The 27377-nt window shown below is 57.6% G+C and overlaps 1 protein-coding gene across 1 annotated transcript; it reads right to left on the bottom strand.

Moving 5' to 3' along the window:
- Positions 1-1291: 1291 nt before the first annotated feature.
- On the bottom strand, positions 1292-26294 carry PLOD1 (procollagen-lysine,2-oxoglutarate 5-dioxygenase 1). The gene is made up of 19 exons (XM_054720899.1): positions 25981-26294; positions 19479-19570; positions 18426-18559; positions 17360-17523; positions 15724-15836; positions 14278-14341; positions 12833-12930; positions 11961-12062; positions 11312-11443; positions 10659-10780; positions 9309-9413; positions 8517-8642; positions 8089-8230; positions 6936-7049; positions 5971-6036; positions 5323-5427; positions 3633-3779; positions 2504-2629; positions 1292-2163 (listed from the first exon to the last, which is right to left on the bottom strand). Exons 1-19 carry the CDS (start codon positions 26054-26056, stop codon positions 2008-2010), a joined length of 2184 nt encoding a protein of 727 aa, XP_054576874.1. The 5' UTR covers positions 26057-26294; the 3' UTR covers positions 1292-2007.
- Between the last annotated feature and the right edge of the window lie 1083 nt (positions 26295-27377).

Genomic DNA, 27377 nt, shown 5'->3' with positions numbered 1-27377 from the left:
TTCCTGGTTGGAGGGAGGAGCGGTCCTGTGCGTTGTAGGATGTTTAGAGGCATCCCTGGCCTCTACTCACTAGTGCAGCAGCTTTCCTCGCCCCTTCCCTGTGGTGATAACCAAAAATGCCTTCAGACATTGCCCAAGGTCCAATGTTCCCTAGGGGGCCAAATCGCTCTTAGCTGGGAAGCATCGAGTTAACAAGCCACCAGTCCCTCCCTTCCCCACAGCAGCCTGCCAGCCGTGCGGCCCTTCTCACACTGGTCCACGGTGGATGCACGTGGTTCTCTCTGCCCTGGCTGCTAAGGGATGCTGGGGGTAGGGGCCAGGTTCGGGCTGAAATCATATTCAAATCCCTGTCCCTGGGGGATGGGAGCGGCTGGTGAGAGGTCAATGGGGAGAACAGGAGACTTACGACATACTTTAAACAATAATTTAAATTTAAAAAAATAAGGGGAGGGGTGGGGGATGAGAATGGGAGGATGAGGACAAATATGTGACACCTTAATCAATAAAGAAATTTAAAAAATAATAAATAAGAAATAAATCTCTGTCCCTACCACTTACCTGTGTGACCTTTGGCCAATTACTTGGCCTCTCTGAGCCGACATTTCCTCATCTATAAAAAGGAAATAATAGCTCCACCCCAGGGCTGTGTGCTGAGTGCCTGACAGACACAATGCCCAGCCCACGGGAAGGGATGGATGGATGGAGGCTCGCTTTTGTTATGAATAAACGCCCCGAGTTGTTAGTGCCACCAGAAGAGTCTCGGGGGCCTGGCGGGGCTGACAGGCGTTTGGGAGTTCTCTGATGCTCATCTTTGCAGGAAGGGTAGTCAGCGAAGGCTTCAGGGAGGAGGTGGCACCTGATGCAGATCCTGACGGATGAAGAAGCCGGCCCCAGGCGGCGGTGCCTGGCTCACACATAAGGGTTTGCGGGATATACACGTGATACCAAGGTCACATGCTTGTTTGGGAAACACTCCTGAGACAGCGGTCGGCAAACTCATTAGTCAACAGAGCCAAATATCAGCAGTACAATGCTTGAAATTCCTTTTGAGAGCCAAATTTTTTAAACTTAAACTATATAGGTAGGTACATTGTTATTAACTTAATTAGGGTACTCCTAAGCTGGCCTTTGCTAAAAACTCAAGGGGCCAAAGAGCCGCATGTGGCTCGAGAGCCGCAGTTTGCCGACCACTGTCCTGAGAGATCTTTCTTGCCAATCATGGGCTCTTAAAACCCCTCCCTGCAGACACTCCCCCGACAGAGCACTCACCCAACCCAGGCAGCTTCCGCTCGGTGGTTTGAATGACTTTTAATAGAAACTCTCCTGTTTCTGTCTGTCCCTCTCTCCAGAGGCATGGGGACATGCAGGACAGGGTGACGCAGTACAGTGTGTGGACTTGTCACTCCCTTCCCCCCCCCAGCAAGGGTCAGGTAGAGGATGGCGCTGTGGCATCCATGCCTTTCCCACCTTCCAGGAGGCCTACTGAGTCACCATCTGCAGGGACAGCATGTGGCTCCCGTGACAGGAGCCAGGGAAGGAGGGGCTTCCGCAGTCCAGGTGAGGACTTGAGTCTGATCCAGGTCTCGGTGCGGGCCCTGAAGCTTGAAGCAGAAGATCCTGGGCTGCCGCTCCGCATTGGAGAAGCTCTGGGGTGTGGCTCCACGCCCCTAGAGCCCTGGGGGCAGCTGGGTAAGCCCCTTCTGCTCAAGTGTCACTCGTGGAAGGACCGGAGGAAGGGGGCGGGTTTTGAGGAAGACAAGTGGAAAAGGGTGAGCTGCTCAACGCAGTGAAAGTGAACCAACAGCCTCCCCGGGGCTGGGAGCAGAGCACCGGGAAAGTCCCAGCCAAGGAGGCGGCCTCGCCTCCGGCCTGCGGCCCAGTCTCCCCAGTGGCAGCTCCAGGAGCAAAGGGAGGCCGAGAACCTGGAGGCTGGACGGGGTTCCCTGGGGCCCCGGGCAATGGTTGCTGGCAGAGAGGAACACGTCCGAAGCGGCTGGGCCTGGCCAATTAGGGATCGACGAAGGAGACGGCGATGTAGCGGGTGCCCTTGGTGGTGGGGAGCCCCTCGTGGTAGTGCGTGAGTCTCCCGGGGTGCATGAGGGCCCAGCCCTTCCGGGGGGCTTTGATGGAGCAGTTGTAGCGCAGGAACCGACAGCCACCGCCCTAGGAGACGTGAAGTGTCAGTTTCCCAACAGGAAGTGTCAGTTCCCCAACAGGAAGGGGGGGGCGGGCAGGACCCAGGTGAGGTCATCTGATCTGGCTCCAGCCTCCTGGGCCCTTGCTGTCTTGGGTCTAAAGCCCGCTCCCTCCTGCCAAACTGTGCTCGGAGCCCACCCCTCCCAGGAAGCCTTCCCCAGGGGCCTCGAGTCCTTTCTCTCTGGTTCCTAGTTCTCTGGTTCCGTGCTACCCTGGGCCCCTCCGCTTCAAACACCCTGCAAGCTGCCCACCAGCCAGCCCTCCCTCCTGCCTGCTCCCTGGGCCAGAGCGGCCCGCCCCTGCTCACCTCGTAATCCACCCCGACCCTGTTCAGGGCGATGTTGATGGTGAAGGTGGAGGCGTCGTGGTGTGGCATCAGCGAGGGCTGCTCGTCAGGCTTGTAGCGGACGACGAAGGCCAGGTCGAACTGGGCCTGTGCCAGGGAGAGACACAGAGAGCCGCCATGAGAGGCTGCGCAGGCCAGGAAGGCAGGTGTCCAGAGGGCCCCTCGTCTGCTGCCGGAGGGCAGTTTACTAACGCCGTGTTCTCCAGGGCCTGGTACAGTGCCTGGCACAGAAAACGTTCTCAATAAAAATGTGGGAGGGCCCTAGCTGGTTTGGCTCAGTGGCTAGAGCGTCGGCCTGCAAACTGAAAGGTCCCAGGTTCGATTCCAGTCAAAGGGCACATGCCCGGGTTGTGGGCTCGATCCCCAGTGGGGGACCTGCAGGAGGCAGCCGATCCATGATTCTCTCTCATCATGGATGTTTCTATCTCTCTCTCCCTCTTCCTTCCTCTCTGAAATCAATAAAAATATATTTTTAAAAAATGTGGGGAGGAAGAGAAGGACAGGAGGGAGGGAAGGAAGGAGAGGAGAGGAGGAAGGAGAGAAGAGAGGGAGAGGAAGGAGAGGAGGGAAGGGAGGGAGGGAGAGAGAGAAGAGAAGGGAAGGAAGGTGGAATGAATGAATCTAACCCTCACATCCTCCCAACTATCTAGCCGGGTGGTCCCTTGAGGGCAGGGCCCAGGCACACCCAAAGCAGGTGTTGGGAGAAAACCCTGTGAACGAGGAAGTGACAAGTACAGAAGCCAAAGAGGCATCGACAGACGCGTGAGGGAGGGAGCTAAAGGGGACCCGAGGGAGGAAGGGCATGCTGGCTGCTGACCGGGGGCTTGTCTGGTGAGCTGGCATGGCAGCCGTGGGTGCAGGGGTCAAGGACACAGAGGGAGGACTCCAGTGGTCAGATGAGGTCAGAGGATTGAGGCAGAGTGGCCCCGCCTTCCCTGGCCCCAGCACCTGATAGGAGGAGACCTCCCTCCTGCCTCGAGACCAAATATTCAGGCCTCGGTCCCGCTGGGAACACTTCTCTCCCCTCCGCCTCTCCCCCTCCCCCGCGCCTCCACCCCCGCCTGGTCCAGGCTGCACCCAGCCTGCCCACCCTGGTGTAGTAGCCGGGGTAGAGCTTCTCCGTCACGGGCGCGATGTACTCCACCAGGAACTTGTGCCACTCCCGCTCAAAGCTGATCTGGTTCATGTGGATGTCGATGGTCGGCACGTTCTCGTAGCCGCCCTGGATGCGGTTGTCCTGGAAGCGACCCAAAGAGGCTGGTGAGCAGAATTCTAAGATGGCCCCGGTTCCTGCCACCTGTCTAGTCCCCTCCCCTTGACCTTGAACCTGATGGGATAAGGGCAAAGGTGAAGGGGTTTTGCAGGAGTCATTAAGGTAACTAGTCAGTCGACTTTGGTTTAATCAAAAGGGAGATGATGCTGGGTGAGTCTTTTTTAAAAATATATTTTTATTGATTTCAGAGAGGAAAGGAGAGGGAGAGAGAGAGAGAAATATCAATGATGAGAGAGAATCATTGATCGGCTGCCTCCTGCACACCCCCTACTGGGGACTGAGCCTGCAACCTGGGCATGTGCCCTTGATCGGAATCGAACCTGGGACCTTTTAGTCCGCAGGCCAACGCTCTATCCACTGAGTCAAACCGACTAGGGCACTGGGTGAGTCTTTAAAGGAGGATCTTGGAGGCCGGCCGGTGTGGCTCAGTGGCTGAGCATCGACCTATGAACCAGGAGGTCACAGTTCCATTCCCAGTCAGGGCACATGCCTGGGTTGCAGGCTCAGTCCCTGGTCGGGGGCTTGCAGGAGGCAGGCGATCAATGATTCTCTCTCATCATTGATGTTTCTATCTCTCTCCCCTTCTCCCTTCCTCTCTGAAATCAATAAAAATATATTTTAAAAAATAAATAAAGGAGGATCTTGGTGGGAGAGAATCTCCCTGCTGGCCTGGAAGAGGCCAGTCCCCTTCAGCTCCACAGCTGCAAGGAAATGCGTTCTGCCATGTGAGCCTGGAATAGGACCCTGAGCCTCAGATGAGCACCAACCCCCACTGACTCCCTGATGGGGGCCCTGGGAGACCCTGAGCAGAGCACCAGTTAAGCCACACCCAGACCCAACCCACAGAACCTGGAGATGATAAGTGGATGTTTTAAGCCGTTAAGCTTGGTGGTCCCTGGTTACACAGCAGAGAAAACCCATGCAGAGGGCCGCAGGTTAGCTCAGGCACTGGAGCGCAAGGATCAGCCAGACCCAGAATTCACGGGCTGTGCCGGTTACTGGGTTCTGGAGCTAAGCTCCCCGACCAGAGATGAGTCAGCTGCCAGGCTGAGGTTAGCCACTCTCTGAGGCACAGGCCCAGGGCGCATGTGCCTTTAACCAGGGGTCCTGGGCTCTGCAAGAGGAGGGCAGGAATGGGATTCCTCCTTCAGCAGGGTGCCCGGTGGTCGGTGGTCAGTGGTCAGCGGCCGTGGTCGGGTGATGTCGCCTCCTAACTGCTCCTCATCCACACCTGCCCACTCCTCCCCCTTTCCACGCCCAGTCTGGGAAGGAAGCCCAATCACTGGAAGAAGAGGAGCCGGACACCTAGCACCTTAAGGTTAAGGTATCTCAAAGTCACCCTGTGGCATGGCAGCTTAGAGACCAGCATTCCATCCCATCCCGCCATCCCTCTGCTCCTAAATGCCAGTGCCCCATCTGAAGAGTCCCAGGCAAAGAGCCCGGAGTTCGGGCCTGGGGGGAGGGGCAGCCACCCACCAGCCCCAGTCCAGGCGCCTGGGGCTCCCACCTTGTTATCGCCCACAGACCACTGGCCATAATGCTCCATCTCCTCCACCAGCTCGTCACAGGCCGTCTCCGTGAAGATGGGGAACCAGTAGACATCTGGGCAGGGCTGGGGGGGGGGGACACACGCGGTCACTGGGGTCCGGAGTGGCCACCCCTCATCCTCCCCCTGATCCCATGGCCCTCGGCAGAACCCGCCACGGGCAAGACCCCTTGTGTGGTCTGTGGCCTGCCCCACCCTGGTCTGAGAGCCTCTGAGTGTCCCCTGAGAGTCCCCAGGGAGCCCGGACTCAGCGAGGTGCTGAAGGGAGAAAGAACTGGAGCTCAGAGCTGGCCAAGGTCACACAACTGCCAGTGCCAAGGCCAAAGCCACCCGTGTGAGGGCACTGAGGGAGCAGAGGCCTGCTGGCTTTGGGGGAAACGTGGGCCGTGGTCTGCCGTGGAGGCCACATTCGGGGATGCTTTCCCCTCTTTCCTGCCCGGGCCAGAAAAGAAGCCGGAGGCCCCCCAGGCCCTGCAGATTCCAGCTGGAAAGTGCCAGAGCACAGGAAGGGGCCACGCCTCCTCCCCCGGGTCAGCTGGCTTCGCTCCTCCGTCCTCTGGGTGTCGGGTCTAAAGCCAGGAGCTTCACTCAGCGGTGCCCAGTCCTCACCATCTCCACCAGCTTCCCCGCCAGGGCCTTGGTGTAGTTCTCGTGAATGTACTTCTCCTTCCAGTCCTGTGGGGAGGGGGAAGCGGGATGGGGTCCTGGGAACTGGCCTGGGCCAGCTGGACTCACCTCTTGCTCAACTCCATGGGGCGCTCCAAGAGGGGCCTCCTCCCCCCAGGCCACACACAACGGAAGGGAACGTCTCCTGCCTGGAGGAGCCGGTGGCCTCTGTGCCCACGGGGTGCATTGTGTTGTTTGAGCGTGAAAGTGTGCCCACGGGAGCTGGTGTTTGCATGTGTAGGTACACGTGTGTGTATGTGTCCAGGTCTATGTGAAGATATAGGCACGGGCCCACATCAGACACAAGCTCACAATGTGTTACAACACTGTCACAATTTCCTCCTCTTCTGATCACAACATTCTCAGGGGCAAGGCCTGCTGGGACAGTATACCCATTTTAGAGCTAAGATAACAAGCCGAAACCGGTTTGGCTCAGTGGACAGAGCGTCGGCCTGTGGACTCAAGGGTCCCAGGTTTGATTCCGGTCAAGGGCATGTACCTTGGTTGTGGGCACATCTCCAGTAGGGGGTGTGCAAGAGGCAGCTGATCGATTTTTCTAACTCTCTATCCCTCTCTCTTCCTCTCTGTAAAAAATCAATAAAATATATTTGGAAAAAAAAAAAAAAAACGTTTTAGGGCTAAGATAACTGAGGTCCCAAAGGTTGAGGCTCAACTAAGTCCCAGCTAATGGGCCTCTGACTCCGAGTCCCTCCTCCACTAGATGGCGCTGCCTCTCACAACGCCCTCCTCTTCCTACTCAAACCTGCAGACAGGCCCCCTGGGGTGAAGGAAGGCAGGTGGCCCACAGGGTCCCAGTGTCAAGCTCTGAGAGGGAGGCAGCTCCGGCTACGGGATCACTGGGGCCCCTTCCACTCCCGCCTCTCCCTCCCGCCCGCCCAGGGCCTCACCTCAGGGTTGCTGAACACCTCCCAGAGGTCATTGTGCAGGTGGGTGGTCTGGTAGTTGTCCAGGGAGAGCAGGTGGCCGAAGGTGTGCCGGTTGGTCAGGAACATGAACACATCCTGGGGAGGCCAGGCCGATGAGAGAGCCCCTCCCCTCCCCTCCCCTGCACTCCCTGGGAGGGGCCTGACAGCAGCCGCCTCTGCCCCCCAGGCTCACCTAGACCTGACACTCGGATGCGATCAGGGAAGGCTTCCCGGGGGAATGGGAATAAAAGAACGAATGTGCCCAAGAAGAGGATGGTGTTCTGATCCTGACGTTTGGGGCACAGGGGGAAACATCAACATGCTGTCACGTTTCTTAAAAGCCTCAAAAAAGCCCTGACCGGTTTGGATCAGTGGATAGAGCGTCGGCCTGCGGACTGAAGGGTCCCAGGTTCGATTCCGGTCAAGGGCATGTCCCTTGGTTGCGGGCACATCCCCAGTAGGGGGTGTGCAGGAGGCAGCTGATCGATGCTTCTCTCTGATCGATGTTTCTAACTCTCTATCCCTCTCCCTTCCTCTCTGTAAAAAGATCAATAAAATATATTTTATAAATAAATAAATGCCACAAAAAATATTGGGTGGGGCACAGGAACAGGGTAAGGGTGTGGTTTGGGCACATTACTTGGAGTACATTTAGATGGAAAGTTTCGTGTTTTTTTAGGTGCTGCCAAAAACATAAATAAAATAGCCCGGCCGGCGTGGCTCAGTGGTTGAGCGTTGACCTATGAACCAGAAGGTCTCGGTTCGATTCCTGGCCAGGGCACATGCCCGGGTTGTGGGCTCCATCCCCAGTAGGGGACGTGCAGGAGGCAGCTGATCCAATGGTTCTCTTTCATCACTGATGTTTCTCTCTCTCTCTCCCTCTTCCTTCCGCTCTGAAATCAGTAACAGTATACTTTAAAAACTAAAATAGACGGTGTAAAACCCGGGTCTGCTGAAATGATCCCCACAGACCCCGAGGACCAGCACGCGTGCCAGCGTCCCCCGTGTCCCCGCCGGGCCTGGCAGCCTTTGAGCGGCCCTGCTGGGACCTCAGAAGCTCCAGGCGTACGGTGACCAGGCAGCCCACCTTCCCCGTCAACAGGGCCTCCTCTGACCCCCGCCCCGCAAGGCTGACCTGCTGGCGGATGTTGGCGCAGAAGGCCATGTCGGGGTCCAGCTTGCTGTGGCGGAACAGGTCTGTCTGCTGCAGCTCAGCCCGCAGCGCACTGCCTTTCATCAGGTAGACGTTCGAGATGTAGGGCACATTCCAGACGCCACTGGGTGAGGGAGAGGAAGATGGGGGGCCACCGGCTTGTGTTGAGGGTCATAGACTAAGGGCCGGGGACCCAGGGAAGGGCACGATAGTGCTGATCTGAGTCCCCTACCCTGGGTAATGGGCCCAGGTAATTGTTGGGAAGTCCTTCTGTGTGTCTGACTGCAGTCTCCCTTGCTTCAGGTTCGGTGGGAATTTGAGGGCAACAAGGACAAGAATACTGGGGAAGGGGGTGCTGCAAGGCCAGGAAGAAGACAAATGAGGGTGCCCCCCATCCTGTCGGTACTCACACACGCCGCCCCTGCACGATGTCCACGTAGTCCTCGGAGCGGGCATAGTAGCCATCTGCACTCAGTGCTCCCCAGAAGTTCGACCACAGCCTCCCATGGCGGGTCATCAACGGGGCGATGACATTCCTAAGGAAGGGAGCGCCTCAGAGGGGCCCCTCTGCCCACTGGGAGTTTGGGGCGAATCTAACTAGGTGTGGGGTCCGTTTCAACCTGACAGCACCCCCAACCCACGGCCTCCCTGGGGCAGGGCCTAGAGGTGGGCTGGGCCCATCTGATACCTTTTCCCTCCCTCAGGGCAGCCACGAACAGAAGGTGAGAGGGGGATGGCTTAGGGCTTGTGGCAGGGGCGAGGGGTAGGGGGGGGACATCCTAGACCAGTGATGGCGAACCTATGACACGTGTGTCAGCACTGACACGCGTAGCCATTTCTGATGACACGCAGCCGCTGAGGCGGCCGCATGCCGAAGATGAAACATTTGCTGCTCCTGAGGATGAAACATTTGCGAAATAATGTTTTTTCCTCAAAGTGACACACTACCCGAGCTATGCTCAGTTTTTTGGCGAAGTGTGACACACCAAGCTCAAAAGGTTGCCCATCACTGGCCTAGACCAAGACAAGGTTGCCAGGCCGGGGCAAGCTCAGGGTAGCCGATGAGGTCAAGGCAGGGGAGGAGGACAGAGGCAGGGAAGGGCTCCCAGCAGGGGCCCAGGCCTATCCCAGGCAATGCCAGCCCCGGAGCCCTGCTCTCAGGGCCCATCTGTCTGCCAGCCGCAGCCCACCCACAGCCTCACTTGTTCTGCTCAATCAGCAGTCGCAGGATTTGGGGCTCGGTCAAGGCCACGTCGGCATCCACGCTGAAGTAGTAGGTACAGCCATGGTCCTGCCGGCACAAGTCCCTGCAGGCAGGGGGACGCAGGGTCCGTGGGGGTGGGGCTCCAGAGCCAACCTCCCGACCCAGGGTCACGGAGCTACCCGCAGCTGCCCTCTCCACCCCCGCCCACCCTGCGGTCACCAGGGACCGGCCACGAGTCTTCAGAGAGGCTGGGCCGCCCTGGTGCAGGTTGGGACCAGCAGCCTCGAAGGTCCCTCCCGATTCCAAGACCCAAACCCTGATGCAGATCCCAAACTCTCAAGACGAAGGCCCAGAGCTTGACAACTGGTATCAAGCGCCCCGAAAACCCTGGTACCGGGGGAGCACCGCCCACAGACAGGCTCCCACAGTGCCCAGGGCCAGGGGCCAACTGGTTGTGCCTTCCCGTAGGGTGTGTGGGTACTTGTATCAAAGCCTTCACTAATGCCGAAACCGGTTTGGCTCGGTGGATAGAGCATCGGCCTGCGGACTGAAGGGTCCCAGGTTCGATTCCGGTCAAGGGCATGTACCTTGGTTGTGGGCACATCCCCAGTAGGGGGTGTGCAGGAGGCAGCTGGTCGATGTTTCTCTCTCATCGATGTTTCTGACTCTCTATCCCTCTCCCTTCCGCTCTGTAAAAAATCAATAAAATATATTAAAAAAAAAAAAGTTTTCACTAAGACTCACGATCCAGATCCAGCCCACTGCCTGGTTTCGTGTGGCTCCTGAGCTAAGAACGGTTCTACATGTTTAACTGGTTGGGGAAAAGAATCTAAGTTGCATGAGAGTCACAGAAATTCAAACGTCCGTGTCCATAAATATAACTTTGTTGGAACTCAACCACGCTCACTCACGCTACACCAGCAGAGCTGAGTGGCTGCGGCTGAGCCCACAAAGCTGGTTTGCACAGATTCACAATCTAGTCCTTCATGGGCAGGCGGCCAACCACTGATCTGGACCGTCCCATTCTCCTAGAGTCAGCATAAATTACGGGGGAATCAGAGATTATTTCTCAAGTTGTCAGCATTTATTGACTTCCGGTCCTCCGGTCCTTCCTTTCTCAGCTTTGCTTCCGAAACGCTGACACTGCTCAGCCCCAGCCAATCGCAGGACAGAGGCTAGTTCCCCATCTGACAGATGGAAGCACTGAGGCCCAGAGAGGGGCAGGACCCTGCCGGAGACCACCCAGCCTTCCGAACTCCTGCCTCCCGGTCTGATGCTCCGGACACGATGGCCCCTCTGCCCACCACCGTCAGCAGAGATAACCACGCCTCCCTGACCCCCAACTCACGCGCCCATGTTCCTGGCATCAGCGTTCGCCACCTGCATCTCGGGGCCCACCAGCTTCACAGACTGGTACTCGCCGCCGTGCTCCGCCAGGAACTGCTCCACCTGAGCCTTGTGGTGTTTTTCCTGGGGCGGGGCGTTGAGGATGAGGATGAGGGGCCACCGCACCTCCTGCTACTGCAGGCTGCCCCCCTTCATTCCTGGCACATCCCTGGCCACCGGCTTTCCTACACGCCACGCCTTTGCCCAGGCCAGACCTTCTGCCTGGAATGCCCTCCCTGGCCACCCTTTGACCATCCTCCCCTGACCAGGCCAGGTCCACAGGCCTCTTCAGAGCCTCTGTCACCAGGTCAGCACCCCCAACCCACAGGCCTCCCATCCAGGTCATTGATTCCGCTGGGCCCGTGGTCGGCAAACTGTGGCTCGCGAGCCACATGCGGCTCTTTGGCCCCTTGAGTGTGGCTCTTCCACAAAATACCACGGCCTGGGCGAGTCTGTTTTGAAGACGTGGCGTTAGAAGACGTTTAAGTTTAAAAAATTTGGCTCTCAAAAGAAATTTCAGTAGTTGTCCTGTTGATATTTGGCTCTGCTGACTAATGAGTTTGCCGACCACTGCGCTGGGCCGCCCGGCAACCCCACCGAGCCCCCGCTGCTCACATGGTTGTGAATGAAAAGCCGCATCCGTTTCTGGGGATAGTGGAGGCGCAGGAGCCGCTTGAAGAACAAAGACAGGAACGGCGTGGGCTGTTCGATGAACACGCCGACCAGGACTGAGGGGAGAGCTTCATCCTGCGTGGAGAGGGGGCAGCAGAGTCCAGCCAGGTCCAGCCACTGAGCCACCTCTGAGCCAGAGGTGTGTGGACCCAGCAGGCAAGGGGCCGGGGCAGGGAGCTCTGAGTAGGATGGGCAGGTGGACAGAGGCAAGGACTGGCGGGAGGCGGGAGGCGGCCCCTGCTGGGGACCAGGAGTCACGTGAGCCCTGACTAGGAGCGAGGACTAGTTGATAGCAGACTGTTGGGGAGCTTGGCTGGCGTGGGGTTTGATGTGGGGCCACAGATGAGGAAGAAGGTTTGTGGGATGGGGACGGGGCTGCAGGAGAGCCGGAACGACCAGGCAGAAAAATTGGAACACGGGCATTGGGGGAAATGTGGAGCCATGTGTAGTCTGAGAAGGCTTCCAGGAGGAGGTGCCTGGTGAGGAGCAGGATGGAACCCCAGCCAGGGAGGTCATCCCTCGACCTTCCACCAAAGACAAGTCTCTTCCAGAATCACCCATCTCCCCCCACCCCAGCTTCTGGCGGCCTTACCCCGATGCCCTTGAGGCTTCGTAGGCCCTCGTCACACACAACACAGCCGGTCTCGAAGGTCCAGAAGCGCGGGATGTAGTTGCCCAGGTAGTTCAGCTGCAGCTGTGGGGGAGGAGGGGTCTGAGAGGTGCCAGTGCCACCCACCTGCAGCCACTGAGGCCTCTCTTCCTGGGCCCCAGCCAGCTGCCACCCCTGAGGGAGCAGGAGTGTGACCTTATTTTGGGTGGGCCTTGAAGAGAGCACGCTCAGCCCCTGGAGGTCACCACAGCTGAGGGAGGGCAGAGGGAGGGCTTGGCGCCCTGGTGCTTTTTCATCTCTGGATGGGCTGAGAGCTTGTAAAATGCAGATTCCCAGGCCCCGTCCCTTCGAGATTCCCATTGGCCAGCTTGTGGGCGGGGATGGGAATTCTGCGTTTTAACACATCCCCCTTCCTCTGATTCGGGTGGTTGAGGACCTGTCACTCAGAGAACTGTGGTGTGAACCGGGGGCCAGTTCCCCAGGGGCCCATCTGTAGCTCCAGGAGCGCGGGGACCAGTCTGTCCTGTTCATGACCGACCAGGCCTCATGCCCTGGTGCACACATTCAATAAATATTTCTTAAAGGAACAAACGAGGCAGCCCTGGGGTGACGGAGTGTGGGTGACTTGGGGCAGCCGAGCCTGGGCCTGGGTGGGGGCAGCGGCTTCCTTTGTGTCCTGCGGTCCAGCAGGATGAACAGGGCACCGGCGACTCCCACAGCAGGAAAGAGGCTCCAAGTTGAACTCAGATTTGAGGGCAACGCCTACAAGCTCTCGGGCACGAGGTGGGTGGCCCTGGCCCCAAGGAGAAGCTGACCCCCTCCCACACTCCCCAGGACCTGGGGCCCCTCCCTACCTTGGTGGGTCCGTTGCCATGAATCAGGACTGGGAGGGTGTCGTAGGCCAGGTTTCGAGCTCGAACGTGGCCCATTTCAAACTTCAGCACAACCTCATCTGGGGGTGAGAAATCACAGCGCCATCCAGCGTCAGACCCAGAGGCCAAACTCAGGGGCTGACAGGCTGGGCTCAAATCCCAGCTCTTCCCCGGGGAGCAGGGTATCCCCGTACGTTAGTATTTCGCCTCTCAGCGCCTCAGTTTCCTCATCTGTGAAATGGGGCTAGGAGTGGGAGGACTGTATGTCCAGTGAGCACTTAGCACCATGCCGGGCACAGGGTGGGCATGGAATCCACAGAAACCCACATTCGTTACTGTGATTACTGATGAGAGCCGGGAGCCAGGCATGGGAGGAAGTGAAGACTGAAATATCCCAGCTCCAGACACAGCTCAGAGAAGCCCCACAGGCAGGGTCTGGGAGGCGCCCGCTCTGACAGGCATGCAGGGCAGCCCTGCGTACATGCCAGCGACACGGGGAGGCCTGGGAGGGACAGGGGACAGATGCTGGCCTGGTAGAGAGAGCCCTAATCCCCACGCTAGGACCCTCTTAGTCTGCACCTAAGACAGGAAGCTACCTTGATCGATAGTTATAAAACCCAGAGCAGCCTTTTCCAAGGCCTGAGAAATGCTGGGAGGGAGGGCTTTGTGGTGGTGACCACGTGAGGGGAGCCCCTCTGTGTAAGCTCCTGGCCCCCCATGGGGTGAGCTGGGCCCAGTTTATTAACCTAGGCTCATGAACCCCCAGAAGCCTCAGCAAAAGGGTGTGATGTCCCCACACCTTCCTGCGAGAGGGCCATGGCTTTCCTCGGATTCTCCAAAGGGTCCATTTATACCATAAATTCACCAATCAGTGATCTGGTCCAACGTCTCTTTTCTAAAGACGGGGAAACTGAGGCCTAGGGTGTGTGAGTATGTGTCTGGCCTGAAGTCACCCAGCAAGCTAGTGGCAAAGCAATGCCATCCCCAGCCAGGGATTTGGGGTCAGCCCAAGGGCGTTTGTAGTTTCAAGAACCAACTGGCCTTCACTTTCCAGCTCCCTGCCAGGTCAGTCCCTGCCCCCAGGCCAGGAAGCCTTCAGCTGGGAGGTGGAGGGCAGGGGAGGAGGGGAAGCAGGCTCACCTGTGAGGACCGGGGGTCGGGGGCAAGGTGGGCACCTGCTGTGTGCATTACCAGGCTGCCTGGTGTTGGGTGAATTCGGTAAGCTGATCTCGTGACCCTCCCTTCTCCACCCGCAGGGACATACAGCTCTGCCCCAGGACACCAGGTGGTCTCTGAGGCCCTGGGGATGAGGTCAGCGAACTCGCAGCACAACCCCCAGAGAGGAACCCACCCTCTCTCCCCCTTGGGCTCAGGCCCTGCCTGAATCCTCCTCTCCTCTCGATCCCCTCCCTGTGGGGGCTGCTCACCCAGGGCTCCGTCCAGGTTCTGGAAGATGCGGCAGCGGTGGTCCAGGGTGATATTGATCCGCTCCTGCAGGAGACAGGGCATCAGGCTGCATGAGGGACTGACCCTGGCAAGGACAGGGCTCCATCGCACCCACTGTGGGCAGCCTGCCCTCCCACCTCTGCCTCTTCCTCACCACATCCGCTTTGCCCAGTCACATCAGGCCAGCTGGGAGCCCTGGGAAGGCCAGCCAGTGGCCAAGCCCCTGGGATCCACTGGCTGAGTGGCCCCATTTACAGAGAACCAGGGGCTCTCAGCACTGGAAGGAACCTAAGGAAACAGCGGGTCCCACTGCAACAAGCACCCTAATAACAACAAACACTGTCAAGTACCTGACTGCGTGCCAATCGCTATTCTAAGTGTTCTATCCACATCAATTAATTTAACCCGCACAGCATCCCTCTGGGAAAATTCCATCATCACTGCATTTGACAGATTTAAGAAACAAGGCGCAGAGAGGTTGGGTAACTTGCCCAAGGTCACACAGCTAGTAAGTAGCTGACTGGCATTTGAACCCAGGTAACCTGGCCCCGAAGTCCCTGTTCATGGGCACAATGCTGCCTGTTCCACTCCGCTGTATCTCATGGAGCCCAAGGCCAGGCCGAGAAAGGGCAAGGGGCACTCTAGACTCCACCCTCTTCCCAAGCAGAGCAGCTCCATTTTTATGGCTTAGGGCCCAGGCTTCTGCAGTGACGTCACTGGAGGCAAAGGGGAAGGAGGAAGGATGCGTTAACAAAAAGTTTATAGTTTCCACTGCACAGGCCTGGCTGCTTCATTTCATCATTCTGTGGATGATAAAAACTTGCCCAGAGAGGGGAAGTGAATTACCCTAGGTCACACAGCACAGCATGGATGGAGGATGGGGAGGTAAGCAGAGCAGAATCCAGGAATCCTGACACTTAAGAGCACCCTGAGTTTCCTGTCTACCCAGAGGCTCCTGGCTGGGTCTGGGGCTGCACTGGCCTGGTTCTGCTACCTCCGCTCCCCTCGAGGACCCTGCCTCTTTGAGACAGGCTCAGCAGTGGCCTGTCAAGCTCTCATCAGCCCCCCAGGAAGCCCCTAGGCACAGTGGGCAGCTCAGCCTGTCCTTCTTTTCATCACCATCACCATCAACTGACATGAGGTTGTAAATCCCTGTCTCCCCACTTGAGGGCCATGCGGGCACAGATCCCAAATCTCTTGTTCATTGCCATCTCCCGGCCCTGCCCCTGTCGGTGTCTCCCACACAGTGGGCGCCCAATCGGGATCTGCTGAATAAATGAGTGAATCGATGAATGGATCAATGGGGGTGTCAAGGGATCAATGCGGGTGTCAAGGCCAATCCAGGGATTCAAGACCTACAGGGGCTGCTCCCAGTGCAGCCTGGCCCGTGGGATCAGGTCTCCCCAGCCCCACCTGCTGACTCTTACCCTCTTCTCCTTGTCCAAGAAGATCTTGGTGTAAAAGAGCTGGTCACTGTCACTGTCCTGGCCCTCCCATTCGGCCACCAGCTTGCTGAGGCTGGGGGCATAACCGATGAAGCCTGGGGGTTGCATGAGGACACACAGACACAGATACTCAGCTTCCAGCCTCCAAGCTAGGGGCCTCTTCCCAGCCTCCCCTCTCCTCCATTTCCTACTCCTTTATCCACAAGCCCTGCCTCCTCTCAGAAGTCCTCCTAGATTGAGAGGAGGTGATGTCTGTAGGCTGGACACAGTCTGCCAGTTAGTGTCATTTAGAGCAAGTTCCCACTGAGCCCAGAGAGGAAGATCAACGGTGCCCACCCAATTGTACCAGCTTAGGTGCTGGGCACCACACAGATGGTGAATGAATGGATTACTCCAGGAGTTCCTAGAGAGCAGAGCTGGTGGGCACAAGCTGGAGCCCTTTTTCCATAGTTACCTGGGAAACTTGGCCCAGAGAAGGGTAGAGGCTAAGCCAAGGTCACACAGCACATGAGGGCTTAAAGGGAAAAACCCACACAGATCCCTGGCTATGGGGAAGGCTGGTGAGAGGAGGAGAGAAATGGAAGAAAGTGGGCAGCCAGGGAGGGCCCTGCCCCAGGGAACACCTGTACCCCAGGGCCAGGGCCAGGGCCAGGGCCAGGGCCAGGGCCAGGCCATCTGGACCGTGCCAACTCTCGGCCAGTGGGAAGAAGTGGCTGGACAGAGAAATCCAGAATAAAATACGGATTTTATGCTCTGCAGTGGGAAGCCACTGAGTGATGAGCGTGGATTTGCCTCTGGCTGCTGGGCGGAGAATGGGCTGGAAGTGGGAGGGTGGAGCTGGCAGAACAGTGTGGAGACTGAGAGATGCCAGGAGCCCAGTGAGGCAGTGGCAATGGGTGTGGACCTCAAAGGGCAGATTTGGGAGATATTTTTTTATCCTCACCAGAGGATATGTTTATTGATTTTAGAGAAAGAGGATGCGGGGGGAGGGGAGGAGGGGAGAGAAACATTGATCGCTTGCCTCTCATATGCTCCCCACCTGGGAATCGAACCCACAACCTTTTGGTATATGGGACCACGCTTCAACCAACTGAGCCACCTGGCCAGGGCAAGAGATCTTTTGAAATGGGAGTCATGTGACCCACCAAAGGACTGAGGTGGGGGAGGGCAGGTTTCGCCCTACGCAGATGGGTGGTTGTCAATGAGATGAAAAAGACAGCGGGGCCTTAACCAATTTGGCTCAGTGGATAGTGTCGGCCTGTGGACTCAAGGGTCCCAGGTTCGATTCTGGTCAAGGGCATGTACCTTGGTTGCAGGCACATCCCCAGTGGGGGGGTGCAGGAGGCAGCTGATTGGTGTTTCTCTCTCATCGATGTTTCTAGCTCTCTCTCCCTCTCCCTTCCTCTCTGTAAAAAATCAATAAAATATATTTAAAAAAGAAAAAGAAAAAGACAGCGGGGGTGGGGGGAGTTTAAGGATTAAAGAATCAGGAATTCTTCTCAGGAGAGCCTGTGTTTGGGACATGAGCAACATCCTGTGGACACCGAGCAAGCGAGGGACCTCGCGGAGGCAGCGGAGGATTCCTCCGGAGCCTGCCCGGCCCGCCACAGCTCCTCACCTCCGGAGCCCAGGAACCTCTTGCCGTCGGACACCACTGGGTACTTGGCCTCCAGCCTGCGGTCGGGGTAGATGAGCTCCTCGGCCGAGAAGACCACCTGGCTCCTGGCCTGCCGGAACTTCTTCAGGAGCTCCCGGGGCCCCGAGGCAAACACCACGTCGTAGCTGCAGCCAGAGCCAGAAGAAGAGGGCAGAGGTGAGCAGGAGTGAGGAGAGGGCCCAGGAGACCTGCATCGAGGCGTCTACAATCCCCCTGCTCCCAGTCTAGGGACTGGATCTGCCCTGCTGGCCCTGGCCCTGCCCGCCATGTTTCCACCCCGACCCAGGACAGAGAGAAGGTCCCCATAACCCAGGCCCTTCTCCCACTAAGAGCGTGGCTCGTCACACCTGGGCAGGTCCCCCACCCACCTTTTCACCAAGATCGGGAGTGGGCTACACCAGAGGGTCTCTCCTGGGATACACAGACCCCCTAAGACTTAGACAACCTTAGCTAGAGTAATCTCCCATTTCAGATGTCCTGGGAGAACCTCAACTTAAAATATTCCTCTAGCCCGGCTGATGTGGCTCAGAGGTTGAGCAATGACCTAGGAACCAGGAGGTCACGGTTTGATTCCTGGTCAGGGCATGTGCCCGGGTTGCAGGATCGATCCCCAGTGTGGGGCGTGCAAGAGGCAGCTGAGTCTCTCTCATCATTGATGTCTCTCTCTCTCTCCCTCTCCCTTCCTCTCTGAAATCAATAAAAATATATTTTTTAAAAAATTTTTAGCCGAAACCGGTTTGGCTCAGTGGGTAGATCGTCGGCCTGCGGACTGGAGGGTCCCAGGTTCGATTCCGGCCAAGGGCATGTACCTTGGTTGCGGGCACATCCCCGGTGAGGGGTGTGCAGGAGGCAGCTGGTTGATGTTTCTCTCTCATCAATGTTTCTGGCTCTCTGTCCCTCTCCTCTCCTCTCCTCTCCTCTCCGTGAAAAACCAATAAAATATATATTTTAAAAAAAATTTTAATAAAAAAATCTTCCTCTATCTCCCTGCCGAGGGACCCGCCCAGGTAGCCCCCCGGCCACTGACCTGTCTGTGAAGAGAATGACCAGGTTCTCCTTGTCTGCATGCTTCTCCAGAGCTTTCTTCAGCAGCCGAACCTTCAGCCCTCCACCCGCCGATGTTGCCTTCTCTCCTTGCCAGTCCTCCCCCAGGCCCAGTGCCTGCAGAGGAAGGCCCATTAAAGATGGCCAAGTGACCATGTGTGACCAGTCTGTGTCCCATCCCTCCTCCTCCCATGGCCATGGTGTGAGCATGTGACCCAAGAAGAGCCTATCAGAGTCTTCCCTGGGACGGTTCTATTAAAATTAAGGAAAGACGGCCTTTTCTGCTGAGGTTGAGAAGCTGGCGGCCATCTTGCCACCACGTACGTACAGAGTATGTCTGCAAATGAAAACAAGCAGGACCTAAAGACAAAGACTTTACCACGCTTGAACCCCCGGATCCAGCTGTGCCTGAAGCAATAACCCTGCTTCAAATCTCATTCATGTGAGCTAACACACGTCCTTTCTGGCTTAATGCCGTTCGATTACAAGTGGTATAGGCAGGGACATGGCTTGTATCGTCCATCATCCCTGGTGCCTACCATTGTGCCTGACACAAGGAGGCACTCAGCACGCTGAGCTAAATGGAGAAATGCCTCCCTGTGGGCTCAGCCCCAGGGGCCAGACAGAGGACACACCCATGACTCCATGGACTGGCCATAGCCCGTGTTTCTTCAGAGGAGTGTTTGGACAGTAAGGTCTCCAGACTGTGGGCATCCCCAAATCACCCGGGGGAGCCGTGAAATGCCAACGCCCGCTAACCTAGCCACTCCCCCGCCCCCCCGTGAGCTCCCGCGCACTACACTGAGCACCACCACACACCCCTCCAGTCTCGCTCTCCCCACACTCTCCATCTCCAGCCCCTCGTGGATTTTGCTTCTGTCTTTCTCCCTCTTGCTTTTCCTAACTCATTTCCAACGTTCAGGCTTCCAGAAGTTTCCCCTGTGGCTCCAAGTCAGTTGGGGAAGGGTGGACACTCAGCTCCCGGACTCCCCCTCCACTCCTCGGTTGTCTCTGCCCCACCCGGGGAGCCCCTTACCTGGATCTTGTAATTGAAGAACTGGGCTGAGCGCTTGAAGCGTCGGAACCCCTCGGTCTCCTTCGTGGCCACCGTGAGAACTAAGAGGTTGTCTAGGGACAGAGAAGGGCGTGGTGAATGGGATGGAGGATGAGGACAGGTGACAGGTAGGGGCAGGTCACTGTTCTTGTCAAATCCCACAGGCCACGTCCCCATTTCCATTATAGACAAGAGCCCAAGGCCCAGGGAGGAAGGGGTGTGCCCAAGGTCACCCAGTGGGTTAGTGACAGAGCTGGGATGTAACCTGGGTCTCCAGATTCTCCTGCAGGGCTCCATTCACCTGTAACTGACCAGCATGACAGGAAGTGTCCCTCTCTGGCTTTAGGGGGCTCTGGGCCAGGCACAGGGGCGGAGGGAAGGATTCACTCTGGATGCTGAATTCTGGGAGGACCTCTCCGGCGCACATTGGACATTAGCCCAGAGGCAGCCACCACTATCCACACTGCACCCAGAGCAGACATTGCTAATCAACCCCTACAGACTTTCTTGCCGAGTCTCACTCATCCTTGGATTCTCCCAGCAGCATGAGAACCAGTGAGAGTCGACTGAGGCGTGGAAATCGACTTGAAATCCTGGCCATTGACCAGAGCAGCTGTATTACCTTTTTTTGTTTGTTTGTTAAATCCTCACTTGAGGATATTTTTCCCATTGATGTTCAGAGAGACTGGAAGGGAGGGGGAGAGACAGAAACATCTATGTGCGAGAGACACATGGATTGGTGGCCTCCCACATGAGCCCAACTGGAGCAGGGATTGAACCTGCAACCCAGGTATGTGCCCTTAACCAGGAACTGAACCCAGGGCCTTTTGGTGTTTGGGCCGATGCTCTAACCACTGAGCACACTGGCCAGGGCTGTATTACCTTTTTAGCAGTGGACCTCTCCCAGGCTCTGTAGTGCAGCTTCACCGCTACAATGGAACCCATGGGAAACGACTCCCCAGAAAGCATCTCCGGGAGCCCTGGGGAAGCCCCTCCCTGACCCACACTTTGAGGCTGAATCCTCTGAGGAGTACAGAAGGCTCTGGTCAGAGTCCCAGCTCTGCTCCTTCCCAGCTATGTGACCTTGGGCAAGTCCCTGACCTTTCTGCCTTCAGTTTCTCCCTGGTAGAATAGGGACTAATAACAATACCTTCTTCCCAGGGCTTCTGGACTAACTCCAGGAGGTCAGGCCTGTAAAGTCCTGTTGGGATGCTGGCACAGGCTAAGAGCTATTACTGGTGATGATGCATGAGAAGCAAATGCCTTGCTCTGGCATTCAAGGCCCTTGCTGATCAGTCCGATGATATACTCCAGGCGTCCTCAAACTACGGCCCGCGGGCCACATGCGGGTGTTTTTGCCATTTTGTTTTTTTTACTTCAAAATAAGATATGTGCAGTGTGCATAGGAATTTGTTCATAGTTTTTTTTAAACTACAGTCCGGCCCTCCAACGGCCTGAGGGACAGTGAACTGGCCCCCTGTTTAAAATGTTTGAGGACCCCTGCATTCCCTCCAGCAGCGAGTGGGCCCTCCTCCGACCAGAAGTCTCCCCTTGCTGGGCACATCCCTCCTGCCAGGGCCCCCTCTCTGCCCTTTCCCTAACCTTCCTCCAGGTCCCAGGGCCAGTGACAGCGATGCCTCTTCCCTGCCACCTCCACGAAGCCTTCTCAGATCTTTCCTGGCCTCTCTCCTGCCCTCAGAGGCAGGACCTCACTTTGCAGCACGCATCCTGGTTCCACTGGGTGACCCTTTCTTCCCTGGAGTCCGGGACTTAACACTTTTCTGGGTGAACAGACACACTAAGTGGTGTGACCAGGCCAGCAAAGGCAGGTGAGGCACCCCCAATCCCATCCTAGGAAGTCAAGAGGAGCCTGGGCTCAAAGAATTAAGGGGGTTAAGGGGTGTGTCTCATGTGGTTGAGCATCCTCCCATACACTGAAAGGTCTCAGGTTCAATTCCCCAACAGGGCACATACCTAGGTTGTAGTTCAATCCCCAGATGAGAGACAACCTATTGGTGTCTCTCTCTCTCTCTCTCTCTCTCTCTCTCTCTCTCTCTCTCTCTCTCTCTCTCTCTCTGAACCAGTAGGTCACAGTTCAATTCCCAGTCAGGGCACATGCCCAGGTTGCAGGCTCAATCCCAGTTGGGGGCGTGCAGGAGGCAACCGATCAATGATTCTCTCATCAGTGATGTTTTTATCTCTCCCTTCCTCTCTAAAATCAATAAAAATATATTTAAAAATAAATCAATAAAATAAATAAAAAACATGTCCTCAGGTGAGGATTAAAAAAATAAAATAAAAAAGAACAAAGAGAGCTGGCAGAGCTGGCTGAGCGGAGGGGCAGGGGGCTGGCCCAGAGCAGGGGGCTGGCGCCGAGCAGCCCAGCAGGGATTGGCAGGAATCCACCGGGTGGGCCCAGGCAGGTGTGGAGGGGGGAGGCCTCACTACCTGACCCTGGGGTCCAGGAAAGAGGGGCGCTTCTGACCCTTGGGGAAGGGCTCCCCCTAACTCCTGCCAGGGTTAAGTCCCTGCCCCAGGCAGGAGAGGCAGCGCTGCCAGCTCTGAGGCCCTCCTGTCTGAGGCCCTCTTGTTGTCCACAGGGGCTCCTGGGGACAGGAAGAGTGTCACATTTCACGATGGAAAAAGCCAGCGTGTCTGTGAGACTGGATTCTCCATTAGATCCCGACTCCTGAAGTCAGGCAGTGAGCGAGGGAGCGAGGGGGGAAGGGGTGCTAGGTCTTCAGGCTCCTTTTTGGGGTTTCGGCTTCCAAATCACCATAACAATGACCGCTAACCTCTGTGGAACACTTTCTGCTCGCCAGACTCTGTCCAGAGCCTTGACACATACTAAAGCCCCTCCCCCTACAGTTGGGAGCCCAGACCGAAAGCAGGTGGGCGGGGCCCTGGTGCTGGGAAACTGAAAGCCCCAGGGTGACGCTTGGCCAAGGGGGTGCCCAGCGCTCTGACCCAGCCTGCAGTGAGCCGGGAAAAGACTCACCACGCGCCCTGGCCAGCGTGTCGGCCTGTGGACCAAAGGGTCCCGGGTTCAATTCCAGTCCAGGGCAGGTACCTGGTCGCAGGCTCCTCCCCAGCCTGGGCCCTGGTCAGGGTCCCTGCAGGAGGCAACCAATCAATTGTTTCTCGCACGTGGATATTTCTCTCTGTCTTTCCCTCTCTCTTTCCCTCTCTTTAAAAATCAATGGAAAAAATATCCTCGGGTGGGGATTAAAAAAATAATAATAAAATGAATTTTAAAAAAAGACTCACCACGTGACAGGAGCTGGGGCCAGGGCCCACATGAGGCCTGACACCCAGGGCTCTGGGTCCTGCTGCCCTGCTGCCCAAAGTCCAACCGTGGTTTCCCCAGGTGAATGGCCCATGATCCGGGTCAGCAGAGATAAGCAAGACAGTGGGGTGGAGTGGCAGACAGACAGCGGCGAGGTGCCTTAGCCTCTGCGTGCCTGTGTCCTCATCGGCAAAATGGGAGTAATAGCCACAAACATGTACCCTCCTCCAGAGACTCCACGCGGGTTAAATGAGAGTAATAACCACAAACATGTACCCTCCTCCAGAGCCTCCACGCGGGTTAAAGGAGCTGATGGCCACCTGGCCATGGGGCTCCATGCATTCTTGTCCTAGGGAAGCTCCCCTAAGAGGGGTGAGGGCAGATTCCTGGGGGGTCAGGGGCGGAGAGGAGCCCCTCCTGAGAGGCTGAGCCAGGGTGGGGAGTGCAGACACCTCTCTGGGGTCCTAAGAGAAGGCTGAGAACTCAGGCTGGGTTCACTGGGCTCTGGCTGACGTCCCCTCTGTCCCACGCAGTGCCAGCCCAGGCATGTGGTCTGGTCTCAAGGCTTGTCATGACACACCCAGTCGTCTGCTCTCTGGGGAGGTGGGAATGCGTGAAGCTTCTCCCCCCAGCCCCCAGGCTCATGCCGGGCGTGATGTGACATGGGTCAGGCAGAACGGCAGGAGATGGAGCGGTCTAGCAGCCTCAGGTCTCCTCCTGACTCGTACACATCCAGCCAGGCCTGCCTGACTCGGGGAATATTTCTGACCCTGCACAGTGAAGGCAGGACCCCCACCCAAATCCAGGGTCTCCTGGGTCCTTCCCTCTCCATGTCAAGGCCTGCAGGGAAAGGCGCGAGCTTGGGAGAAAGCCAGAAGCCTCTGCAAAAGGGAGAAAGGGCCATTGGGGCGGGGCGGGGGGGGGGGGGCGCTGCACTCTCCTCAGCTCTACGGAAATTTGCTTGTTTGGATGTTTCTTTGTGGAAGGCCTTTTTCTGTCCCCCACATTGGTCTTGGGGCTCGCCTGGGACAGGGTTATGTCTCCTCCCTCGGGCTCTCTGGGAACCAAGAATTCACAGGAATGAGCAGTGGGCCTGAGTTCCAGTCAGTGACTTTACTTTCAACCAGCTGTGGCAACCTCAGACCAGGAGTTTATAACCTTTCAGAGCCTCAGTCTTCCCATCTGCAAAATGGGGCTAATGATTCCTTACTTCTCAAAAGGGTCTGAACGGAGCAAGAGATGCACAGAGCCTCCACTTGAGAGCAGCTTGACAACAGCCCCATACCCGGGACCCGCGGTCCCTTCTCCATCAGTGAATGGTTATGATCTACGAGGTCGCTGGGTTATCTCAGCGACACCATGCTGTGGGGGCTGGCTGCCTTGTGTCTACTTTGCCCCCTCCCATCACCTGCTGGAGGTCAGGGCACCGGAAGCCTTGTCACTGATTTTGGTCCCTCCCTGACTCACCTCTCTGGGCTTCCTTGTAGGGGGCTAGGTTTCTCTCATGAGATGGTCTCAGGTGGAGCAAGTTCACAAAAACAGAAGCAGAGACCCTGGCCGGTTTGGCTCAGTGGATAGAGCACCGGCCAGAGGACTGAAGAGTCCCAGGTTCGATTCTGGCAAGGGCACGTACCTCGGTTGCAGGCTCAATCCCTGGCCCTGATTGGGAAGCATACAGGAAGGAGGCAACCAATTGATGTGTCTCTCACATCGCTGTTTCTCTCTGTCTCTCCCCCTCCCTTCAACTCTAAAAATCAATGGAAAAACATCCTCAGGTGAGGATCAACAACAACAATAACGACAAAAAACAGAAGCAGAGGAACTGCCAGCAGAGGCCCAGGGAAAATCAAGGCTATTATAGGGTTCGTGGCTCCCAGCCAGTGAGTGGACCCTGGCCACAGGCCCTTTGCACACACCACCAGCCCAGCCCTGTGCTCAGTACCTCCCTCGCTGGATTTTTTGACCTGTCTTACAGCCCGGCTGGTATACTCCAGGAAAGATGGCAGCACTGGGCCAGAAATGGCTTTATGGGCCAGGCATTGAGCTGAACTCTCAGTAGGCCTCATCCCCCGGAATCCCTGAAAGAGCTCTAGGAGTGAGGGAGTGTCGCCCCTGTTTTGCAGGCTGGGACACCAAGCCTCATGGAGATCAAGCAACTGACTTCACCGGAGACACGTGGCCTGGGCACAACGTGGCACAAAGGAACCCTCAAGAAACGGTCCAAGGGTCTGCTAAACCACCATCCCGCTCCCTCCAGTTCCCAGGTTCCCCAGGAGGGTGGGCCCAGGGAACAGAGGATCATGGGAGGTGTGGCCAGTTCAGATCTGCTTCCGTGGGGCTGCCACCATCTACCTATGCCCTTCTGGGGGCTCTCAGATGCTCAGCGGGCAGCCCCGGAGGTGGCCCAGGGAAGGCAGGGGAGAGTAGCACCTGCTCAGGATAGTGGGGCCCACTCTAACATCCCATCTGCCTTGGGGATGTGGAAGGAACACTAGACGCAGAGTCCAGGGGACCTGGGAGCAGCCACTCGAGGGCTGGCAGTGCCTGGGCAGTCATGGCACCTATTGGGCCTGTCCCCCCATGTGCACACTGCAGAGAGTGAGACCCCCCCTGGCAGGCGCAGGGCAGACCGCGGAGAAGGTAGCTGAGAGTGCAAGCCGCTCTGCCGCGGGACCCACCCCTTCCACACCCCCACCCCCACCACCTCACCAGGTGGCCGCCCATCCCCATGACCTCTCGGCCAGCTGGGCTCTGGGACCGGCCGCAACTGGGTGTGCATCTTGGTTCCCAAGCCCACAAGCTGCGTAACCTTGGGCAAGTGAATCAACTCTGGAGCCTCAGTTTGCCCAGCTGAAAACTGGGGACAGGAGGAGGATGCACACCTGAGGGCTGCCATGCTCCATAAATAGTAGCCGCTGTCATGATTAGGAGCGCGATTATTTGTCTCTCCGGGTGCCGAACGGGACTTCCCTTCCCGATGTGGGAACCCACAAGCCCAGGACGGGAAGTGATTTTTCCAAGTCATCCGCGAACCAGTGGACAAGTAGCCAGAACTCAGAACCCCCGCCAGCCCAGGCCTCCGGCAGGTACCGGTCCTTACCACCGAGGCAGCCCCCAGATCAGCCCTCAGCCCCCAGATCAGCCCTCAGCCCCCTCCCGCCCCGATCCCCCTGCCCGCCCCGGCCCCCGGGCCCTCACCCTCCGGCTTGGCGTCTCCCTTCGCTTTGGCCAGAAGCAGCCAGCCCAGCGGGGCCAGGAGCAGCAGGGGCCGCATCGCCAGGGTCGGGGGATGTATGTCCGTCCGAACGCCCCGCGGAGCGAGCAGGCTGGAAACTTCGGGACGCGGCCGGCGGGGCCGCTGCCACGCACTGGGCCCGCCCCGGGGGCGGTGCCGCGCCGCCCCTCTGCGCTCCCCGCCGCCCTGGGGGTGGGGGATGGGGGGCGGGAGGTTTTCCTGCAGACGTGCCAGAACCGAAGCCTCTCCGTTGGAGCGGCTCCCTCTGGCCTGTCTGCGCGGCTCCCGGGTCCTTCCGCCGGCCTGCCCCCCCCCCCCTCTCTCCCTCCTCAAGGGGCTTCTGTCCGGCCTGGAAGACGAGGGGAGAGCGGGCGAGGCAACGATTTCTGTGCCCCCGATGATGCCGCGCCCAGGCTGGATGGCATCAGCTCTGTGAGCCTAAGGCGGGGGTTCCAACAGCCTCTGCCCCTGGGTCTGGCGCGGGTTCATGGCATAGCTACCTGTCGCGCCCGGGGAACAGGCCCTGATAAGCCCTCAGCAGGACTCAGCTCCTAGGATCGCATTAGTCCTTCCCCGAACCCTGGGGCGTGGAGTGTTCAAAGGCATCCACACCCCTGCCCAGACTCTCCTGGCTGCTTATCACCAGCCCCTAAAGCAGGAAATCCTTTGAGTTCCCTTTTTGTCCCCTGGAGGCAATGGGAGACTGGCCAGTAAGCCAGGCCAAGGGGAACTGGGCGACAGGCAGAGAGCGGAACACACTGGCGGAGAAATGTACAACAGTTGTATTTCGGCCTCCTGGTTCATAGGTTGACACAACCACTGAGCCACTCGGGCCGGGCAACACATGTGACTTTAGAGGTTAAGTACAGTCTCTGGGAACCCGCGCGGTCATCTCATGGTTGGGAGATTTGCTCATTGTACAGATGGCAGGAGTGAGGCCCTAGGGGGACCCAGCAACAAGCCCAGGGCACCGGGCAAGTGAAGGGCAGAGGCCTGCGTGCCGTCCAGGGCTTCTCCTGCCCAGCGGGGACCCGGGCAGGGAGCTTCTGCAGCTGGAGATAGGACTTGGCGCCGGAATGCACCGGATGTTTTTGGATTCAGGAGATGCAGACTGAAATTCCAGAGCCGTGGAGGAGAAAATGGAAGGGTGAGCAGAGAGGAAGAGAATGAGCTTATGGCAGCTGGATCAATCAATTTTCAAAGCTCCGTTTCATTCCGTGTTCATAGCAGCCCTTCAGGTTAGGCAGCGTTACCCCCATTTGGGGAATGAGGAACCCATTTGGGGAGTGATCTGCTTGAAGTCCCACTGCTGATGTGGGACCACAGTAAGGGTGGCAGCTTTGGAACCCGGCTCTAACTT

Source organism: Eptesicus fuscus, chromosome 9 (genome assembly GCF_027574615.1).
Source record: "Eptesicus fuscus isolate TK198812 chromosome 9, DD_ASM_mEF_20220401, whole genome shotgun sequence".
Classification (NCBI taxonomy): Eukaryota; Metazoa; Chordata; class Mammalia; order Chiroptera; family Vespertilionidae; genus Eptesicus; species Eptesicus fuscus.
This window is presented reverse-complemented; position numbering and strand designations above follow the sequence as displayed.